The 16,934-nt window shown below is 43.2% G+C and overlaps 1 protein-coding gene and 1 pseudogene across 21 annotated transcripts in view; both read left to right on the top strand.

The window, feature by feature from the left end:
• The window catches only part of LOC123993294 (protocadherin alpha-C2-like), a 228,089-nt gene that overhangs the window by 136,011 nt on the left and 75,144 nt on the right, over window positions 1-16,934 (top strand). The window contains exon 1 of one of the 21 annotated variants that reach the window (XM_046295282.1): window positions 7,771-10,254. The exons of 18 other annotated variants lie outside the window; for them this stretch is intronic. In XM_046295282.1, the coding sequence (XP_046151238.1) occupies window positions 7,885-10,254 (2,370 nt within the window). In that variant the 5' untranslated portion in view covers window positions 7,771-7,884. Of the gene's footprint in view, window positions 1-7,770; window positions 10,255-11,093; window positions 13,567-14,412; window positions 16,886-16,934 lie in introns of those variants that run through there. 2 more of the 21 variants (XM_046295280.1, XM_046295277.1) reach the window with 2 other exon arrangements.
• On the top strand, window positions 412-7,528 carry LOC123993810 (annotated as a pseudogene).

The following is a 16,934-nucleotide window of genomic DNA, read 5'->3' as shown; positions in this document are numbered from 1 at the left end:
TCTTAATTACTTTATAACTTTTAAATACGGCTTGGTTTTTACCCGCTGTAAATTCAAACTTTGGTGCTCTGTCCATGGTGCTGAAAGCCATCGTGCTCAAACATTGGTTGTTTACTTGAGCGAATAGCTTTTTTGTCGTTTTGTAGGCCTGTATTTTGTAGACGCTGACATGTAGTGCAGAACTTAAATTAAATTATCGGATATATTATTGTTCAAATGCACAGGTTTTGCCTTTGTGTCGTAGAATAATGTGATTTTCTGAATAATTATTGTAAGCTCGTTCCGGTGCCACGTGGCGTCACTATTGACCGTGGCTTTGAGCTTTTATATGTGAGTCTCTAGGCTCCTCCCAGCATCAGATGGTGAGGAGATTTCTCGGGGCTTTGTTACAAAGAGAGGAAGAAAGAGAGAGATATTGCTGTCGGAGGCGACATGGTGTTTACCGTGTAGAAATTCGATTTGATGAATATATTGTTTTATGCTTTGATTAATTAAAGGATACTCATCTCTTTTGATCTATGCGTGGCTCACATTGGATGGAATTATGTCTTTACCGAATAGAAGGAGCTCTATTGTGACGTATTTGGTGTTTGTGCTGCTGGAGTGTTACTGGGAAGCGGTGTCCGGGCAGCTCTCCTACTCCGTCTCAGAGGAGGTAAACCCGGGGACTTCCGTGGGAAATATCGCTAAGGATCTAAACCTCAATGTCCAGGATTTGGAGTCGCGTATGTTTCAGATTATCACCGGGTCCAAGAGAAAATATTTCGAGGTAAATCTAAAGACTGGTGTTCTCTATGTGAATGAGAGAATCGACAGGGAGGAGCTCTGTGCAAATGCTCCTAAATGTACAGTCAGTGTAGAGGCCGTTATCAACAATCCGTTGAAACTCTACCGTGTAGAAATGAATATATTAGATGTTAATGACAATGCTCCATCTTTCCGAGCGAAATCACAAACTATAGACATTGCTGAAAACACTTTTCCAGGGGTACGATTTCCGTTGTTAGACGCATCTGATGTAGATGTTGGAAAGAATGCTCTCAATACATACAAACTGGGCCATAGCCAGCATTTTTCCTTAGCGGTGCACAAAGGGGGTGAGAGTGTGTCTGCTGAGTTAGTACTGCAGAAAGCTTTAGACCGAGAGAAACAGCCTGTGATCCAGCTCACACTGACCGCTTTAGATGGAGGAAATCCAGCAAGGTCAGGTACATTGGAAGTAATAGTTCATGTTCTGGATATAAATGATAACGCTCCAGTTTTCACCACGTCTTTGTACAAGACACGTATGATTGAAAATGCACCAATAGGAACGACTGTCATAACTTTAAATGCGACAGACTTTGATGAGGGTACGAATAGTCACCTTGTTTATTCTATCAGCAAAAATGAGAAGGATCATATCCTCCAGATGTTCGATATTGAGCCAAAAACGGGGATAATTACAGTTAAAGGTCAAATTGACTATGAAGAACATACTGCATTTGAGATCCGTGCCCAGGCGAGTGACAGAGGGCAGCCCCCGATGGCATCTCATTGTAAAATATTGGTAGAAGTGGTGGACCTCAACGACAATGCCCCTGAGATCACTGTGACGTCACTCTTAGACACAGTAAAAGAGGACGCTAAGGTTGGCACTGCCATTGCTCTCGTGTCAGTCCTCGATAAAGATGGTGGCAAAAATGGGTTGGTACATTGCGAGGTTAAGAATAAAGTCCCCTTTAAATTAGAGATGAACTATAAAAATTATTACTCTTTAGTAGTCGATGGGCATCTTGACAGAGAGAGGGCTTCTCAGTACAATGTCAACATCATAGCTACGGATGATGGGACCCCGCCTCTCTTCAGCACCAGCGTTATTACTGTGCACGTTTCTGATGTGAATGACAACGCTCCTCGCTTCTCAGAACCAGTGATTAATGTTTATGTTAAAGAGAACAGTCCGATTGGAGATGAAATTAAAACCGTGTCTGCAGTTGATGTTGACGTCAATGAAAATAGTCATGTGACCTACTCATTCTTAGAGTGTAAAAACAAGTCAGTACCACTGTCTACAATGGTCAATATAAACTCAGTGACAGGAGATATAGTCAGTCTGCAGTCTTTTAACTACGAGGAGATAAAAACATTCCAGTTTAAAGTTCAGGCCACAGACTCTGGTGTTCCTCCTCTCAGCAGCAACGTGACTGTGAACGTTTTTATTCTGGATGAGAATGACAACAGTCCTGGGATTCTCGCGCCCTATTCTGATCACGGCTCCGTTAACTCTGAGAACATTCCCTAACCTGCTGAAGCGGGCTACTTTGTGGCCAAGATCAGGGCTGTAGACTCCGACTCTGGTTACAATGCGCTGCTTTCTTATCACATCTCTGAGCCCAAGGGAACCAACCTCTTCCGAATCGGAACCAGCACCGGGGAACTAAGGACTAAGAGGAGAATGAGTGACAATGACCTGAAAGCTCACCCGTTGGTCGTGTTGGTTTCTGATAACGGAGAACCCTCACTGTCAGCGACTGTGTCTATTGATGTAGTGGTGGTTGAAAGTACAGGTGAAATCCAGACTGAATCAAGAAACATACCAAGAAAGGAGGAGAGCTTCTCTGATTTAAACCTGTATTTGCTGATCTCCATTGCCTCGGTGTCAGTGATATTTTTATTGAGCCTGATCAGTTTAATAGCTGTAAAATGCCACAGGACAGACGACAGTTTTAAAAGATACAGCGCCCCAATGATCACCACACACCCTGACGGGAGCTGGTCTTACTCTAAATCTACTCAGCAGTATGACGTGTGTTTCAGCTCAGACACAATGAAGAGTGACGTTGTAGTTTTCCCCGCACCGTATCCACCTGCAGATGCAGAACTGATCAGTATTAATGGAAATGACACGTTTGACAGGACTCAGACATTACCCAACAAAGAGAAGGTAAGAAATAAATGTTTTATTTCACACAGAAATCAGATTTCATCCATCCCTTTGCCAAAAATGTGTATGCTTTGGCGTGCTTCCCATAGTCTATCGATGACAGCGTTTTTGAATAATCAGTTAAATAATTGGGATCTTACTGCTTCAACAAGTTCCAAAAATGTTCACTATCCGCTGCCTACACTATCCGCTCCCTATCTAGAGGATCATGTGTCCGCTGTCCATGGTTCTGAAGCCCACCCGTTTTTGTCCTGTTCTCTTTTGCCAGGTTTCTTAGCCAAAAGAGGTTTTTGTTTGCTTTTGTATGTTTAGCAGACCTTGCTATAGTAAACAAAACTTACACAAGAGCACAGATATACACTGAACAAAAATATAAACGCAACAGGTAAAGTGTTGGTCTCATGTTTCATGAGCTGAAACAAAAGATCCCAGTAATGTTCCATATGCACAAAAAGCTTATTTCTCAAAAATGTTGCGCACAAATTTGTTTACGTCCTTGTTAGTAAGCATTTCTCCATTGTCAAGATAATCGATCCACCTGACACGTGTGGCATTACAAGATGCTGATTAAACGGCATTATCATTACATAGGTGCACCTTGTGCTGGGGACAACAAAAGGCCACTTTAAAATGTGCACTTTTGTCACACAGCACAATGCCACATACATCTTAAGTTGTGAGGGAACTTGCAATTGGCATGCTGACTACAGGAATGTCCACCACATCTGTCTTCAGAGAATTAAATGTTAATTCCTCTACCATAAACTGCCTTCAATGTCATTTTAGAGAATTTGGCAGTAGGTCCAACTGGCCTCACAACCATATAACCGCATGTATCCACGGCCTCACAGGACCTCCACTTCTGGCTTTTTCACTTTCATGGTCGTCTGGTTAGTGTGTGGTGGTGGTGGTGGTGGGGGGGTTTGGCTCGGCCTAGCTCCCCAGTGGGTGGGCTTGGCTGCTAAGTGACTTGGCCTATGCTCTCCATGGCTGCAGGCTGCACCCCTGTCCGGTCATGTGAAATCCATAGATTAGGTCATAATGAATTTATTTCAATTGACTGATTTCCTGATATGAACTGTAAATCAGTAACATCTTTGACATTGTTGCATGTTGCGTTTATATTTTTGTTCAGAATTGTATTGTCATCATGCTTAGCTTGTGTCTGAGTGTCATGTAATTTTATGTGATTTTCTGAAGCTCGTACATTTACCACTTGGCGTCACTGTTGACCGTGGCATTGAGATATTATATTTGGTCTCGAGGCCCCTCCCAGTTTCAGAGGGAGAAGTGATTTCTCGGGGCTTTGTTACAAAGAGATGCAGGGCGAGAGGGAGACTGGTCGAAGCGGAGTACACATAGGTGTAAATAATAAGCTGAATTTGATACGTATATTTTTCGATGCTTTGATTGTTTGACGGATATTATTCTCGTCGGGTCTATGATCAGCTCACTTTCGATGGAATTATGTCTTTACTGAATAGAAGGATATCTATTGTGACGTATTTTGTTATTGTGCTGCTCGAGTGTTACTGGGAAGCGGTGTCCGGGCAGCTCTCCTACTCCGTCTCAGAGGAGGTAAACCCGGGGACTTCCGTGGGAAATATCGCTAAGGATCTAAACCTCAATGTCCAGGATTTGGAGTTGCGTATGTTTCAGATTATCACCGGGTCCAAGAGAAAGTATTTCGAGGTAAATCTAAAGACTGGTGTTCTCTATGTGAATGAGAGAATAGACAGAGAGGAGCTCTGTGCAGAGGATCTGAAATGTACAGTCATCGTAGAGGCCGTTATCAACAATCCGTTGAAGCTTTACCGTTTAGAGCTGAATATTGTAGATGTTAATGATAACGCTCCGTCGTTTAGTGCGAAATCCCAAACTATAAACGTAGCTGAGAACACTTTACCTGGAGTTAAATTCACTTTATCAGATGCTTCTGATTTGGATGTTGGTAAGAATACTGTTAGCACATACAAGCTTAGTCCTAATGAATACTTCTCTCTTGACATACACAATGGAGGAGACAGTGTGTCCGCTGAGTTGGTGCTCCAGAAAGCTTTAGACCGAGAGAAACAGCCTGTGATACAACTCACACTGACCGCTGTCGATGGAGGAAATCCACAGAGGTCTGGTACGTCACAGATTATTGTTAATGTTTTAGATATTAATGATAACCTTCCGGTATTTACTAGCTCTTTGTATAAGACTCAAATTTCCGAGAATGTGCTCATAGGAACAACGGTATTCACTGTGAACGCGACTGATGCTGATGAAGGTACAAATAGTGAGATTGTCTACTCTCTTAGGAATAAAGATCAAGACCGTATTCTAGATATATTCGATATCGACCCCAACTCTGGCGTTATAACAGTAAAAAGCAATATTGACTTTGAGGAAAGAAAGGCGTTCGAGATCCGGGTAGAGGCAAGCGACAGAGGCCAGCCCCCGATGGCAGCACACTGTAAAGTATTGGTAGAAGTGGTGGACCTCAACGATAATGCCCCTGAAATCACTGTGACGTCACTCTTAGACAGAGTGAAGGAGAATGCGAAGGTTGGCACTGCCATTTCTCTCGTGTCAGTCCTCGATAAAGATGGTGGCAAAAACGGGGTTGTACATTGTGAAGTTGAGAATAAAGTCCCCTTTAAATTGGAGACAAACTATAAAAACTATTATTCGTTAGTTGTAGATGGGCCGCTTGATAGAGAGACCGCTTCTCATTATAATGTCACCATCACAGCTAAGGATGAAGGGACCCCGCCTCTCTCTAGCACCAGCGTTATTACGGTGGAGGTTTCTGATGAGAATGACAACGCTCCTCACTTCTCAGAAAACGTGATTAATGTTTATGTGAAAGAAAACAGTCCGATAGGAGATGTAATTAAAACAGTCTCTGCAGTTGATGCTGACGTCAGTGAAAATAGTCAGGTGACATACTCATTAGAGATTAACAGCAACTCACTACCGCTGTCTACAATGGTCAATATAAACTCAGATACAGGAGATATAGTCAGCCTGCAGTCTTTTAACTATGAGGAGATACAAATATTCAGTTTTAAAGTTCAGGCCTCAGACTCTGGTGTTCCTCCTCTCAGTAGCAACGTGACTGTGAACGTTTTTATTTTGGATGAGAATGACAACAGTCCTGGGATTCTCGCGCCCTATTCTGATCACGGCTCCGTTAACAGTGAGAACATTCCCTATTCTGCTGAAGCGGGCTACTTTGTGGCCAAGATCAGGGCTGTAGACTCCGACTCTGGTTACAATGCGCTGCTTTCTTATCACATCTCTGAGCCCAAGGGAACCAACCTCTTCCGAATCGGAACCAGCACCGGGGAACTAAGGACTAAGAGGCGAATGAGTGACAATGACCTGAAAGCTCACCCGTTGGTCGTGTTGGTTTCTGATAACGGAGAACCCTCACTGTCAGCGACTGTGTCTATTGATGTAGTGGTGGTTGAAAGTACAGGTGAAATCCAGACTCAATCCAGAAACGTACCAAGAAAGGACGAGAGTTTCTCTGATTTAAACCTGTATTTGCTGATCGCCATTGCCTCGGTGTCAGTGATATTTTTATTGAGCCTCATCAGTTTAATAGCTGTAAAATGCCACAGGACAGACGACAGTTTCAAAAGGTACAGCGCCCCAATGATCACCACACACCCCGACGGAGCTGGTCTTACTCCAAATCTACTCAGCAGTATGACGTGTGTTTCAACTCAGACACACTGAAGAGTGACGTAGTGGTTTTCCCCGCACCGTATCCACCTGCAGATGAAGAACTGATCAGTATTAATGGAAATTACACGTTCAACAAGACTCAAACATTACCCAACAAAGACAAGGTAAGATGAATTTGCTTCACGAATGTGAAAAAGTTTTAAAACCCCAGCACAGTTTGATATAGCAGTTTTTGGCAAAATTACAGACATTTGTCAAATGTAGTTGTATCATGGCTTCAGAGTTATAGTCCTCCACGTGTTTGCATGGTCAATGTTGTTTTTGATATCTTATGAGAATATATATTGGCATACATTGCGGGAACAATATTTCAAGGCTGTATCACAACCGGCCGTGATTGGGAGTCCCATAGGGCGGCGCACAATTGCCCCAAGGTCGTCCGGATTGTTGTCATTGTAAATAATCATTCTTATTAACTAGCTTGTCTAGTTAAATAAAGGTTACATTTTTATATTTTTATAAAACAACGTGGACAATCACATCGCTGTGAAAGTACAGACGCTGTCCGTGGTGCTGAAACGGTTAGTGTTCTTTCGTTTCGAGGGGCAGAGGCCTTTTCGAATCAATGCCTATCATCGTTGAAAGTGGAATGGATTCATTCAAGTGGTAGAGAATTAATTTTTATATCCAATGTTTCATCTCTCTGCTTTGTCTCCCCCGTTAACATTCTATCTGGCAGTTTCTATGGGCGATCAAATAACGACAGCTGTCCTTGTATCTAAACTGTATTACCACTATTTCTAACTGACTATAATAATAACTCATTTTAAATGTTCCCATCTTTATCATTTCACGCTTTTGCACATGTCATGAAGTGTATTCGGTGTGGTTGACTCTATCATGTAGTTGATTCAGATTTGAGACGACATTGGTCGCTGGTTATACACAGTGATCTTTGCTACTTTGCTCACTACTATCACAAGAGGTCAACTATGTATTATATACAATGACATGAAATCGAACACGCAACACAGGGTGTCACTATAGACCACGGAAAGCAGCGAGGTCAAATGTGTTTTTATACTCCTCCTCTGAAGGACAATACAGAATAGCGTCACTGTCGGAGGGGCGTTGTGAAGAGAAACGGTCGATGTGATGAGACGGAGAGGACTGAGCTGTGTACAGAATGTTCGACATTTAACGGAATACTTCGGGTTTTTTTTTGACGGATACATGACCCTTACTTATTGGATTCAGTTGTTTGTATACAAGCAGCGATGGATCGTCGAAGACAAAGAGAAAGCGTTTGGATTCAGTGCGTCGCGTTGCTTTGTTTATTTGACTGGTCTGCAGCGCAGGTCTCTTACTCCGTTTCAGAGGAGGTGGACAAAGGCACGTTTGTGGGGAATCTCGCTAAGGATTTGAACCTTAATGTACAGGACCTGGAGTCGAGGGGTCTAAGGATTGCATCGGGACATAGTAAGAGGTATTTTGATGCGAATCTGAAAACAGGATTACTGTTAGTTAACGAGAGAATAGACAGAGAGGAGCTTTGTCCGAATACGATAAAGTGCTCTTTGAATATCGAAGCCATATTAAGCCATCCTGTGCTTCTGCATCGTATTGAGGTTAATATTTTAGATATTAATGATAACACACCATCTTTTGTTGAAACATCCCACACATTTAACATCTCTGAGTCTTCAACGCCGGGCGAGCGATATATGCTACCGATAGCAAATGACGCAGACATAGGAGCTAACTCGGTAAAGAGCTACAAGCTGAGCCCGAATGAACACTTCTCCCTGGATGTACAGAGCGGTGGAGAGCAGAGTGTGTCTGCTGAGTTAGTGCTGCAGAAAGCGTTAGACCGAGAGAAACAGCCCGTGATCCAGCTCACACTGACCGCTGTAGATGGAGGAAAACCTCCACGATCTGGGACATTGCTGATAGTAGTGAACGTAATTGATGTTAATGACAATTCTCCAGTATTTTCTAAGCCGCTTTATAAAGTTCGTGTTCATGAAAACGCGCCTTTTGGGACAAATATATTAACTCTCACTGCAACAGATTTAGACGAGAGCGTAAATGGTGAGATCGTGTATTCTTTCTTAAAACGTGGAAATCTGGACCCCTCAAACATGTTTGCCATCAATTCAGACACGGGTGAAATTACAGTCAAGGGAAATTTGGATCATGAAGATAGTCCTGCATTTGAAATTCGAGTTCAGGCGATGGACCGAGGGCATTCACCTCGCAGTGCACATGGTAAAGTGCTAGTTGATGTGATTGATGTCAATGACAATGCCCCAGAAATCTTAGTGACGTCTCTCATGAGTCCAGTGAAAGAGGATGCCGAGATGGGGACAGTGGTCGCCTTGGTGACAGTAACTGATAACGATGGAGGCCAAAATGGCCTCACTAACTGTGAACTTGTAGGGTCTGTTCATTTTAAACTAAAGTCGAACTACAAGAACTATTATTCGTTAGTGGTCGACGGGCCTCTTGACAGAGAGAAGGCTGCTCAGTATAATGTCACCATCACAGCTACGGATGAAGGGACCCCGCCTCTCTCCAGCACCAGCGTTGTTACTGTACAGGTTTCTGATGTGAATGACAACGCTCCTCGCTTCTCAGAACCAGTGATTAATGTTTATGTGAAAGAGAACAGTCCGGTAGGTGACGTCATTAAAACAATATCTGCTTTTGATCCAGATTCAGATGAAAATGCAAAAGTGACGTATTCATTATTAGATAAAAGTGTTTCAATATCATCATCTGTAAATATAAACTCAGATACAGGAGATATTGTCAGCCTACAGTCGTTTAACTATGAAGAGATAAAAACCTTCCAGTTTAAAGTTCAGGCCACAGACTCTGGTGTTCCTCCTCTCAGCAGCAACGTGACTGTGAACGTTTTTATTCTGGATGAGAATGACAACAGTCCTGGGATTCTCGCGCCCTATTCTGATCACGGCTCCGTTAACTCTGAGAACATTCCCTATTCTGCTGAAGCGGGCTACTTTGTGGCCAAGATCAGGGCTGTAGACTCCGACTCTGGCTACAATGCGCTGCTTTCTTATCACATCTCTGAGCCCAAGGGAACCAACCTCTTCCGAATCGGAACCAGCACCGGGGAACTAAGGACTAAGAGGCGAATGAGTGACAATGACCTGAAAGCTCACCCGTTGGTCGTGGTGGTGTCTGATAACGGAGAACCCTCACTGTCAGCGACTGTGTCTATTGATGTGGTGGTGGTTGAAAGTACAGGTGAAATACAGACTGAATCCAGAAACGTACCAAGAAAGGAGGAAAGCTTCTCTGATTTAAACCTGTATTTGCTGATCGCCATTGCCTCGGTGTCAGTTATATTTTTACTGAGCCTCATCAGTTTAATAGCTGTAAAATGCCACAGGACAGACGACCGTTTCAGAAGGTACAGCGCCCCAATGATCACCACACACCCCGACGGGAGCTGGTCTTACTCTAAATCTACTCAGCAGTATGACGTGTGCTTCAGTTCAGACACACTGAAGAGTGACGTAGTGGTTTTTCCCGCACCGTATCCACCTGCAGATGCAGAACTGATCAGTATTAATGGAAATGACACGTTTGACAGGACTCAGACATTACCCAGCAAAGAGAAGGTAAGAGGAACTCTCCTCCGCAGATGTTTAAATGTGTCTGCACTTCCAGTGTCAATGTGTTTTGTGTTGTGCGGAAACAGACAGAGATATGTGGCATTGGGAAATATGAAGATATGCTTACATCATGGCAGGTTTCAGATTGATATAACGTGTCCCCATTTTCAGCCTACGGACGCATAATGTATCAACGATTTATAGGCTACCGTGAATACTTGTTTCCAAATGACTGTGTTCACCAAGCGGTGAAATCGTTTTGGCTGCTCTATATGGGGCTGAAATCGTTTGTGCTTTGTGCTTACAATGTCCAGTGATGTTTCTAGACCGATAATTGTCACTGGTTAAATGGAAAGTATGCAAACCGTGGTATTTCGCTTTTCAGAGTTGTCTTTGCGGCCTTTGACAGCATTACAATGTCGGTAACCCTTGAGCTATCCGTATCAATGCTCTGCTACTCGTCCTAGATTTGTATAGCTTCTGCCATCGACATCAGGATATAATCCACACATGGTTTATTGTTCAACGTGGCTAGACGTTTTGGCTCCTTTCCCTGTGTGTTTCATTTGAACAAACACGTTCGTGCTTTTACATACATGCACCTTTCGCTGAGTGAATTACGAACACGAGTTTGATTACTTGAAGTTATCTCTGTAGGCCTATTCTAACACATCAGAGAAATCTCTCCATTCCAAACGAGTCATGTATTAAAGCAACACACGGTGTCACTATAGACCACGAACGGAAGATGCATCATTGACAAACTCCTCCTTTCAGAATGAAAAAAGAACAGTATCACCAGTCCCGAAAGCTTTGTGAAGAGAAACACCATTAGACGGAGGCGGGTGGGCTGTATTGGATCTCTGATATACATATAACGGATCGTTTTGTGGTTTTAATGGATATGCGATTTTGACTTGTGGATTAATTTCTTTTGTACACGCAGCGATGGGTCGTCGAAGACAAAGAGAAGGCGTTTGGATTCATTGCGTCGCCTTGCTTTGTTTATTTGGCTGGTCTGCAGCGCAGATCTCTTACTCCGTTTCAGAGGAGGTGGACAAAGGCACGTTTGTGGGGAATCTCGCTAAGGATTTAAACCTCAATATACAGGAAATTGAGTCGAGGGGTCTAAAGATTGTTTCCGGACAGAGTAAGAGGTATTTCGAGGCTAATCTGAAAACAGGAGTACTGTTCGTTAACCAGAGAATAGACAGAGAAGAGCTCTGTCCGAATATGGTAAAGTGCTCTCTAAATATACAGGCCATATTGAGCCATCCTGTGTTTCTTCATCGCATTGAAGTAAATATTATTGACGTAAATGACAATGCACCGTCATTCCTTGAACGGTATCATACATTTAACATTTCAGAATCTTCTTCACCCGGTGAGAGATACCCTCTACCGATAGCGAATGACGCAGATACCGGCAGTAACTCGGTAAAGAGCTACAAGCTGAGCCAGAATGAACACTTTTCCCTGGATGTACAGAACGGCGGAGAGCAGAGTATGTCTGCTGAGTTGGTGCTGCAGAAAGCTTTAGACAGAGAGAAACAGCCCGTTATTCAGCTCACACTGACCGCTGTAGATGGAGGAAAACCTCCCAGATCTGGGACGTCACAAATCATTGTTCACGTAATAGATGTCAATGATAACTCGCCAACATTTAGCAAATCACTCTACAAGGTCCGTATTAATGAAAATATATCGTTAGGGACACAACTATTGAAGTTAGAGGCTACAGATTTAGACGAGGGTCCACACGCTGACATTTTATATAGCTTTATGAAGCGTGGAAATGTGAACTATGCAGACATGTTCTCCATAGATTCACAAAGTGGTGCGATTACTGTCAAGGCGAATTTAGATCACGAGGAAAATGCAGCATATGAGTTACGTGTGCAAGCGACGGACCAAGGCCCCACGGCCCGCAGTGGTTATTCTAAAGTGTTGGTTGAAGTTACTGATCTCAATGACAATGCTCCCGAAATATCTGTGACGTCATTAATAAACCCAGTAAAGGAGGATGCTGATATAGGGACCGTGGTTGCCTTGGTGACAGTTACAGATAAAGATGGAGGTAAAAATGGCTTCAGTAACAGTAAACTTGTAGGGTCTGTTCCTTTCAAACTGATGTCGAACCACAAAAACGATTATTCGTTAGTGGTAGACGGGCATCTGGACAGGGAGAGTGCTACTCAGTATAATGTCACCATCACAGCTAAGGATGAAGGGACCCCGCCTCTCTCCAGCACCAGAGTTATTACTGTAGACGTTTCTGATGTGAATGACAACGCTCCTCGCTTCTCAGAACCAATTATTAATGTTTATATTAAAGAGAACAGTCCGGTAGGTGCCGTCATTTATACGATGTCTGCTTTTGATCCTGATTCAGATGGAAATGCAAAGATGACGTATTCATTATTAGATAAAAGTGTTCCAATATCATCATCTGTAAATATAAACTCAGATACAGGAGATATAGTCAGCCTGCAGTCTTTTAACTACGAGGAGATAAAAACTTTCCATTTTAAAGTTCAGGCCACAGACTCTGGTGTTCCTCCTCTCAGCAGCAACGTGACTGTGAACGTTTTTATTCTGGATGAGAATGACAACAGTCCCGGGATTCTCGCGCCCTATTCTGAGCACGGCTCCGTTAACACTGAGAACATTCCCTATTCTGCTGAAGCGGGCTACTTTGTGGCCAAGATCAGGGCTGTAGACTCCGACTCTGGCTACAATGCGCTGCTTTCTTATCACATCTCTGAGCCCAAGGGAACCAACCTCTTCCGAATCGGAACCAGCACCGGGGAACTAAGGACTAAGAGGCGAATGAGTGACAATGACCTGAAAGCTCACCCGTTGGTCGTGTTGGTTTCTGATAACGGAGAACCCTCACTGTCAGCGACTGTGTCTATTGATGTAGTGGTGGTTGAAAGTACAGGTGAAATCAAGACTCAGTTAAAAAATGTACCGAGAAAGGAGGAGAGTTTCTCTGATTTAAACCTGTATTTGCTGATCGCCATTGCCTCGGTGTCAGTGATATTTTTATTGAGCCTCATCAGTTTAATAGCTGTAAAATGCTTCAGGACAGACGACAGTTTCAAAAGGTACAGCGCCCCTATGATCACCACACACCCTGACGGGAGCTGGTCTTACTCTAAATCTACACAGCAGTATGACGTGTGTTTCAGCTCAGACACACTGAAGAGTGACGTAGTGGTTTTCCCCGCACCGTATCCACCTGCAGATGCAGAACTGATCAGTATTAATGGAAATGACACGTTTAACAGGACTCAAACGTTACCCAACAAAGACAAGGTAAGAGTAAAATCCGTCACGAATGTGTAAATGTTTTTTAAACTCCAGCTTTGTTATTGCAGTTTTTGGGATAATGACAGACATTTATCAAACGGTTTCAGAGTTGTCATTCAAATGTTTGCATGGAAATTGAGTTTTTGGTATCGTATAAGAATATTTCTGGGAATAAATGGAGAAGAAATGTGCAAAAGAACATCACTTTGAAAGCACAGACGCTCTCCGTGGTGCTGAAACAGTTTATTTGGTTTCGAGGTGGCAGAGGCCTTTTCGGGACGATACTTTTAATCGTTGAAAGTGGAATGGACATTTTCAAGTGATGTAGAAAGTTGGTTTTGAATTTTTTTTTTTTTTTATCTCTGCTTTGTCTTCCCCAGGAACATTCAATCTGACACTTTTCGATATGGGCGATCAATAGGACCTCCTGTATTTGGTTACTTGACTCTTCGACAGCTGTCCTCATTACTAAATTTTACCTTTATCACCACGACGTTAAATGACTATTGATACTCCTTTGAATTGTTCCCCAGTGTTTGCCGTTTTTCGCGTCCCAACCTGAGCACCTGTATTCAAACTGGACTCTAACATGTGGTTGATTCATAGTTGATACAACGTTGGCCACATGATACGTACACAGTCATGTTTGCTATTTGCTTGCTACTATCACAGTAAGTTAATGATGTGGTATAAAATGTTGAATTAAATCAAACAAGTAACACATGGTGTCGCTATAGACCAGGAATGGGAGAGTGGTCACTTATATTCTATGACTCCTCCTCTCTGACAAAAAAAAAAAACGTCACGTGTCCGGAGCGCTTTGTCAAGAGAAACACTCTAATGGTGGTGAGAGGAAGAGGGCTGGGTCGTGTGGATCTCTTACTTTACGGATTTCTGTGGTTTCAATGGACATGCCACTTCTATTTCTGGGATAATACGTTTCGTACAAGCAGCGATGGGTCGTCGAAGACAAAGAGGAAGTGTTTGGATTCAGTGCGTCGCGTTGCTTTGTTTATTTGACTGGTCTGCAGCGCAGATCTCTTACTCCGTTTCAGAGGAGGTGGACAAAGGCACGTTTGTGGGGAATCTCGCTAAGGATTTAAACCTTAATGTACAGGACCTGGAGTCAAGGGGTTTAAGGATTGTATCGGGACAGAGTAAGAGGTATTTCGATGCCAATTTAAAAACAGGGGTTCTGTACATTAACGAGAGGATAGACCGAGAGGAGCTTTGTTCGAATGTGATAAAGTGTTCGGTAAACATACAGGCCATATTGAGCCATCCTACGCAGCTCCACCGCATTGAGGTGAATATTTTAGACGTTAATGACAATGCACCATCTTTCCTTGAAAAATTATATTCATTCAACATTTCTGAATCATCATCCACCGACGAGCGATATCTTTTACCGATAGCAATCGATTCAGATACCGGCAGTAACTCGGTAAAGAGCTACAAGCTGAGCCCGAATGAACACTTCTCCCTGGATGTACAGAGCGGTGGAGACCAGAGTGTGTCTGCTGAGTTAGTGCTGCAGAAAGCGTTAGACCGAGAGAAACAGCCCGTGATCCAGCTCACACTGACCGCTGTAGATGGAGGAAAACCTCCACGATCTGGGACATTGCTGATAGTAGTGAACGTAATTGATGCCAATGATAATTCACCCACGTTCAGTCAGCCGCTGTACAAGGTTCGCGTTAAAGAAAATGTTCCATTCGGAACTAAGGTGATTCAGCTAAATGCCACAGATGTAGATGAGGGAGTCAACGGTAAAGTTGTATATTCCTTTATCAAACGTGGTAATGTGAACCCCTCTGATATGTTTGATATAAATTCAGACACTGGAGCAATCACAGTTAAGGGAAATGTGGATTACGAGGAAAGTCCTGCATATGAAATTCGTGTGCAGGCGACGGACCAAGGCTCATCACCCCGTAGTGCACACGGGAAACTGTTAGTGGAAGTTATTGATTTGAATGACAATTTTCCAGAAATATATGTGACGTCACTCGCGAGCCCCGTGAAAGAGGATGCTGAGATAGGGACAGTGGTCGCCTTGGTGACAGTCACAGATAAAGATGGTGGTAAAAATGGCCTCACTAACAGTAAACTTGTTGGGCCAGTGCCCTTTAAATTGAAATTGAATTATAAAAACGATTATTCATTAGTGGTTGATGGGCCTCTTGACAGAGAGAGTGCTACTCAGTACAATGTCACCATCGTAGCTACGGATGAAGGGACTCCGCCTCTCTCCAGCACCAGCGTTATTACTGTACATGTTTCTGATGTGAATGACAACGCTCCTCGGTTCTCAGAACCAGTGATTAATGTTTATGTTAAAGAGAACAGTCCGATAGGTGACGTCATTTATACGATGTCTGCTTTTGATCCTGATTCAGATGAATATGCAAAGATGACGTATTCATTATTAGATAAAAGTGTTTCAATATCATCATCTGTAAATATAAACTCAGATACAGGAGATATAGTCAGCCTGCAGTCTTTTAACTACGAGGAGATAAAAACTTTCCAGTTCAAAGTTCAGGCCACAGACTCTGGTGTTCCTCCTCTCAGCAGCAACGTGACTGTGAACGTTTTTATTCTGGATGAAAATGACAACAGGCCTGGGATTCTCGCGCCCTATTCTGATCACGGCTCCGTTAACTCTGAGAACATTCCCTATTCTGCTGAAGCGGGCTACTTTGTGGCCAAGATCAGGGCTGTAGACTCCGACTCTGGCTACAATGCGCTGCTTTCTTATCACATCTCTGAGCCCAAGGGAACCAACCTCTTCCGAATCGGAACCAGCACCGGGGAACTAAGGACTAAGAGGCGAATGAGTGACAATGACCTGAAAGCTCACCCGTTGGTGGTGTTAGTTTCTGATAGTGGAGAACCTTCACTGTCAGTGACTGTGTCTATTGATGTAGTGGTGGTTGAAAGTACCATTGAAATCCAGACTCAATTCACAAACGTACCAAGAAAGGACGAGAGCTTTTCCGATTTAAACCTGTATTTGCTGATCGCCATTGCCTCGGTGTCAGTGATATTTTTATTGAGCGTCATTAGTTTAATTGCTGTAGAATGCCACAGGACAGACGACAGTTTCAAAAGGTACAGCGCCCCTATGATCACCACACACCCTGACGGGAGCTGGTCTTACTCTAAATCTACTCAGCAGTATGACGTGTGTTTCAGTTCCGACACACTGAAGAGTGACGTAGTGGTTTTCCCTGCGCCGTATCCACCTGCTGATGCAGAACTGATCAGTATTAATGGAAATGACACGTTGAACAGGACTCAAACATTACCCAACAAAGACAAGGTGAGATTTCTACATAAACTAACCTATACATCTTATGTAGAAGCATCTT

The sequence above is a fragment of the Oncorhynchus gorbuscha genome, linkage group LG13 (assembly GCF_021184085.1).
Source record: "Oncorhynchus gorbuscha isolate QuinsamMale2020 ecotype Even-year linkage group LG13, OgorEven_v1.0, whole genome shotgun sequence".
Taxonomy (NCBI): domain Eukaryota; kingdom Metazoa; phylum Chordata; class Actinopteri; order Salmoniformes; family Salmonidae; genus Oncorhynchus; species Oncorhynchus gorbuscha.
Note: the sequence above shows the minus strand (reverse complement) of the source record. Positions and strands in the feature narration are given on the sequence as shown.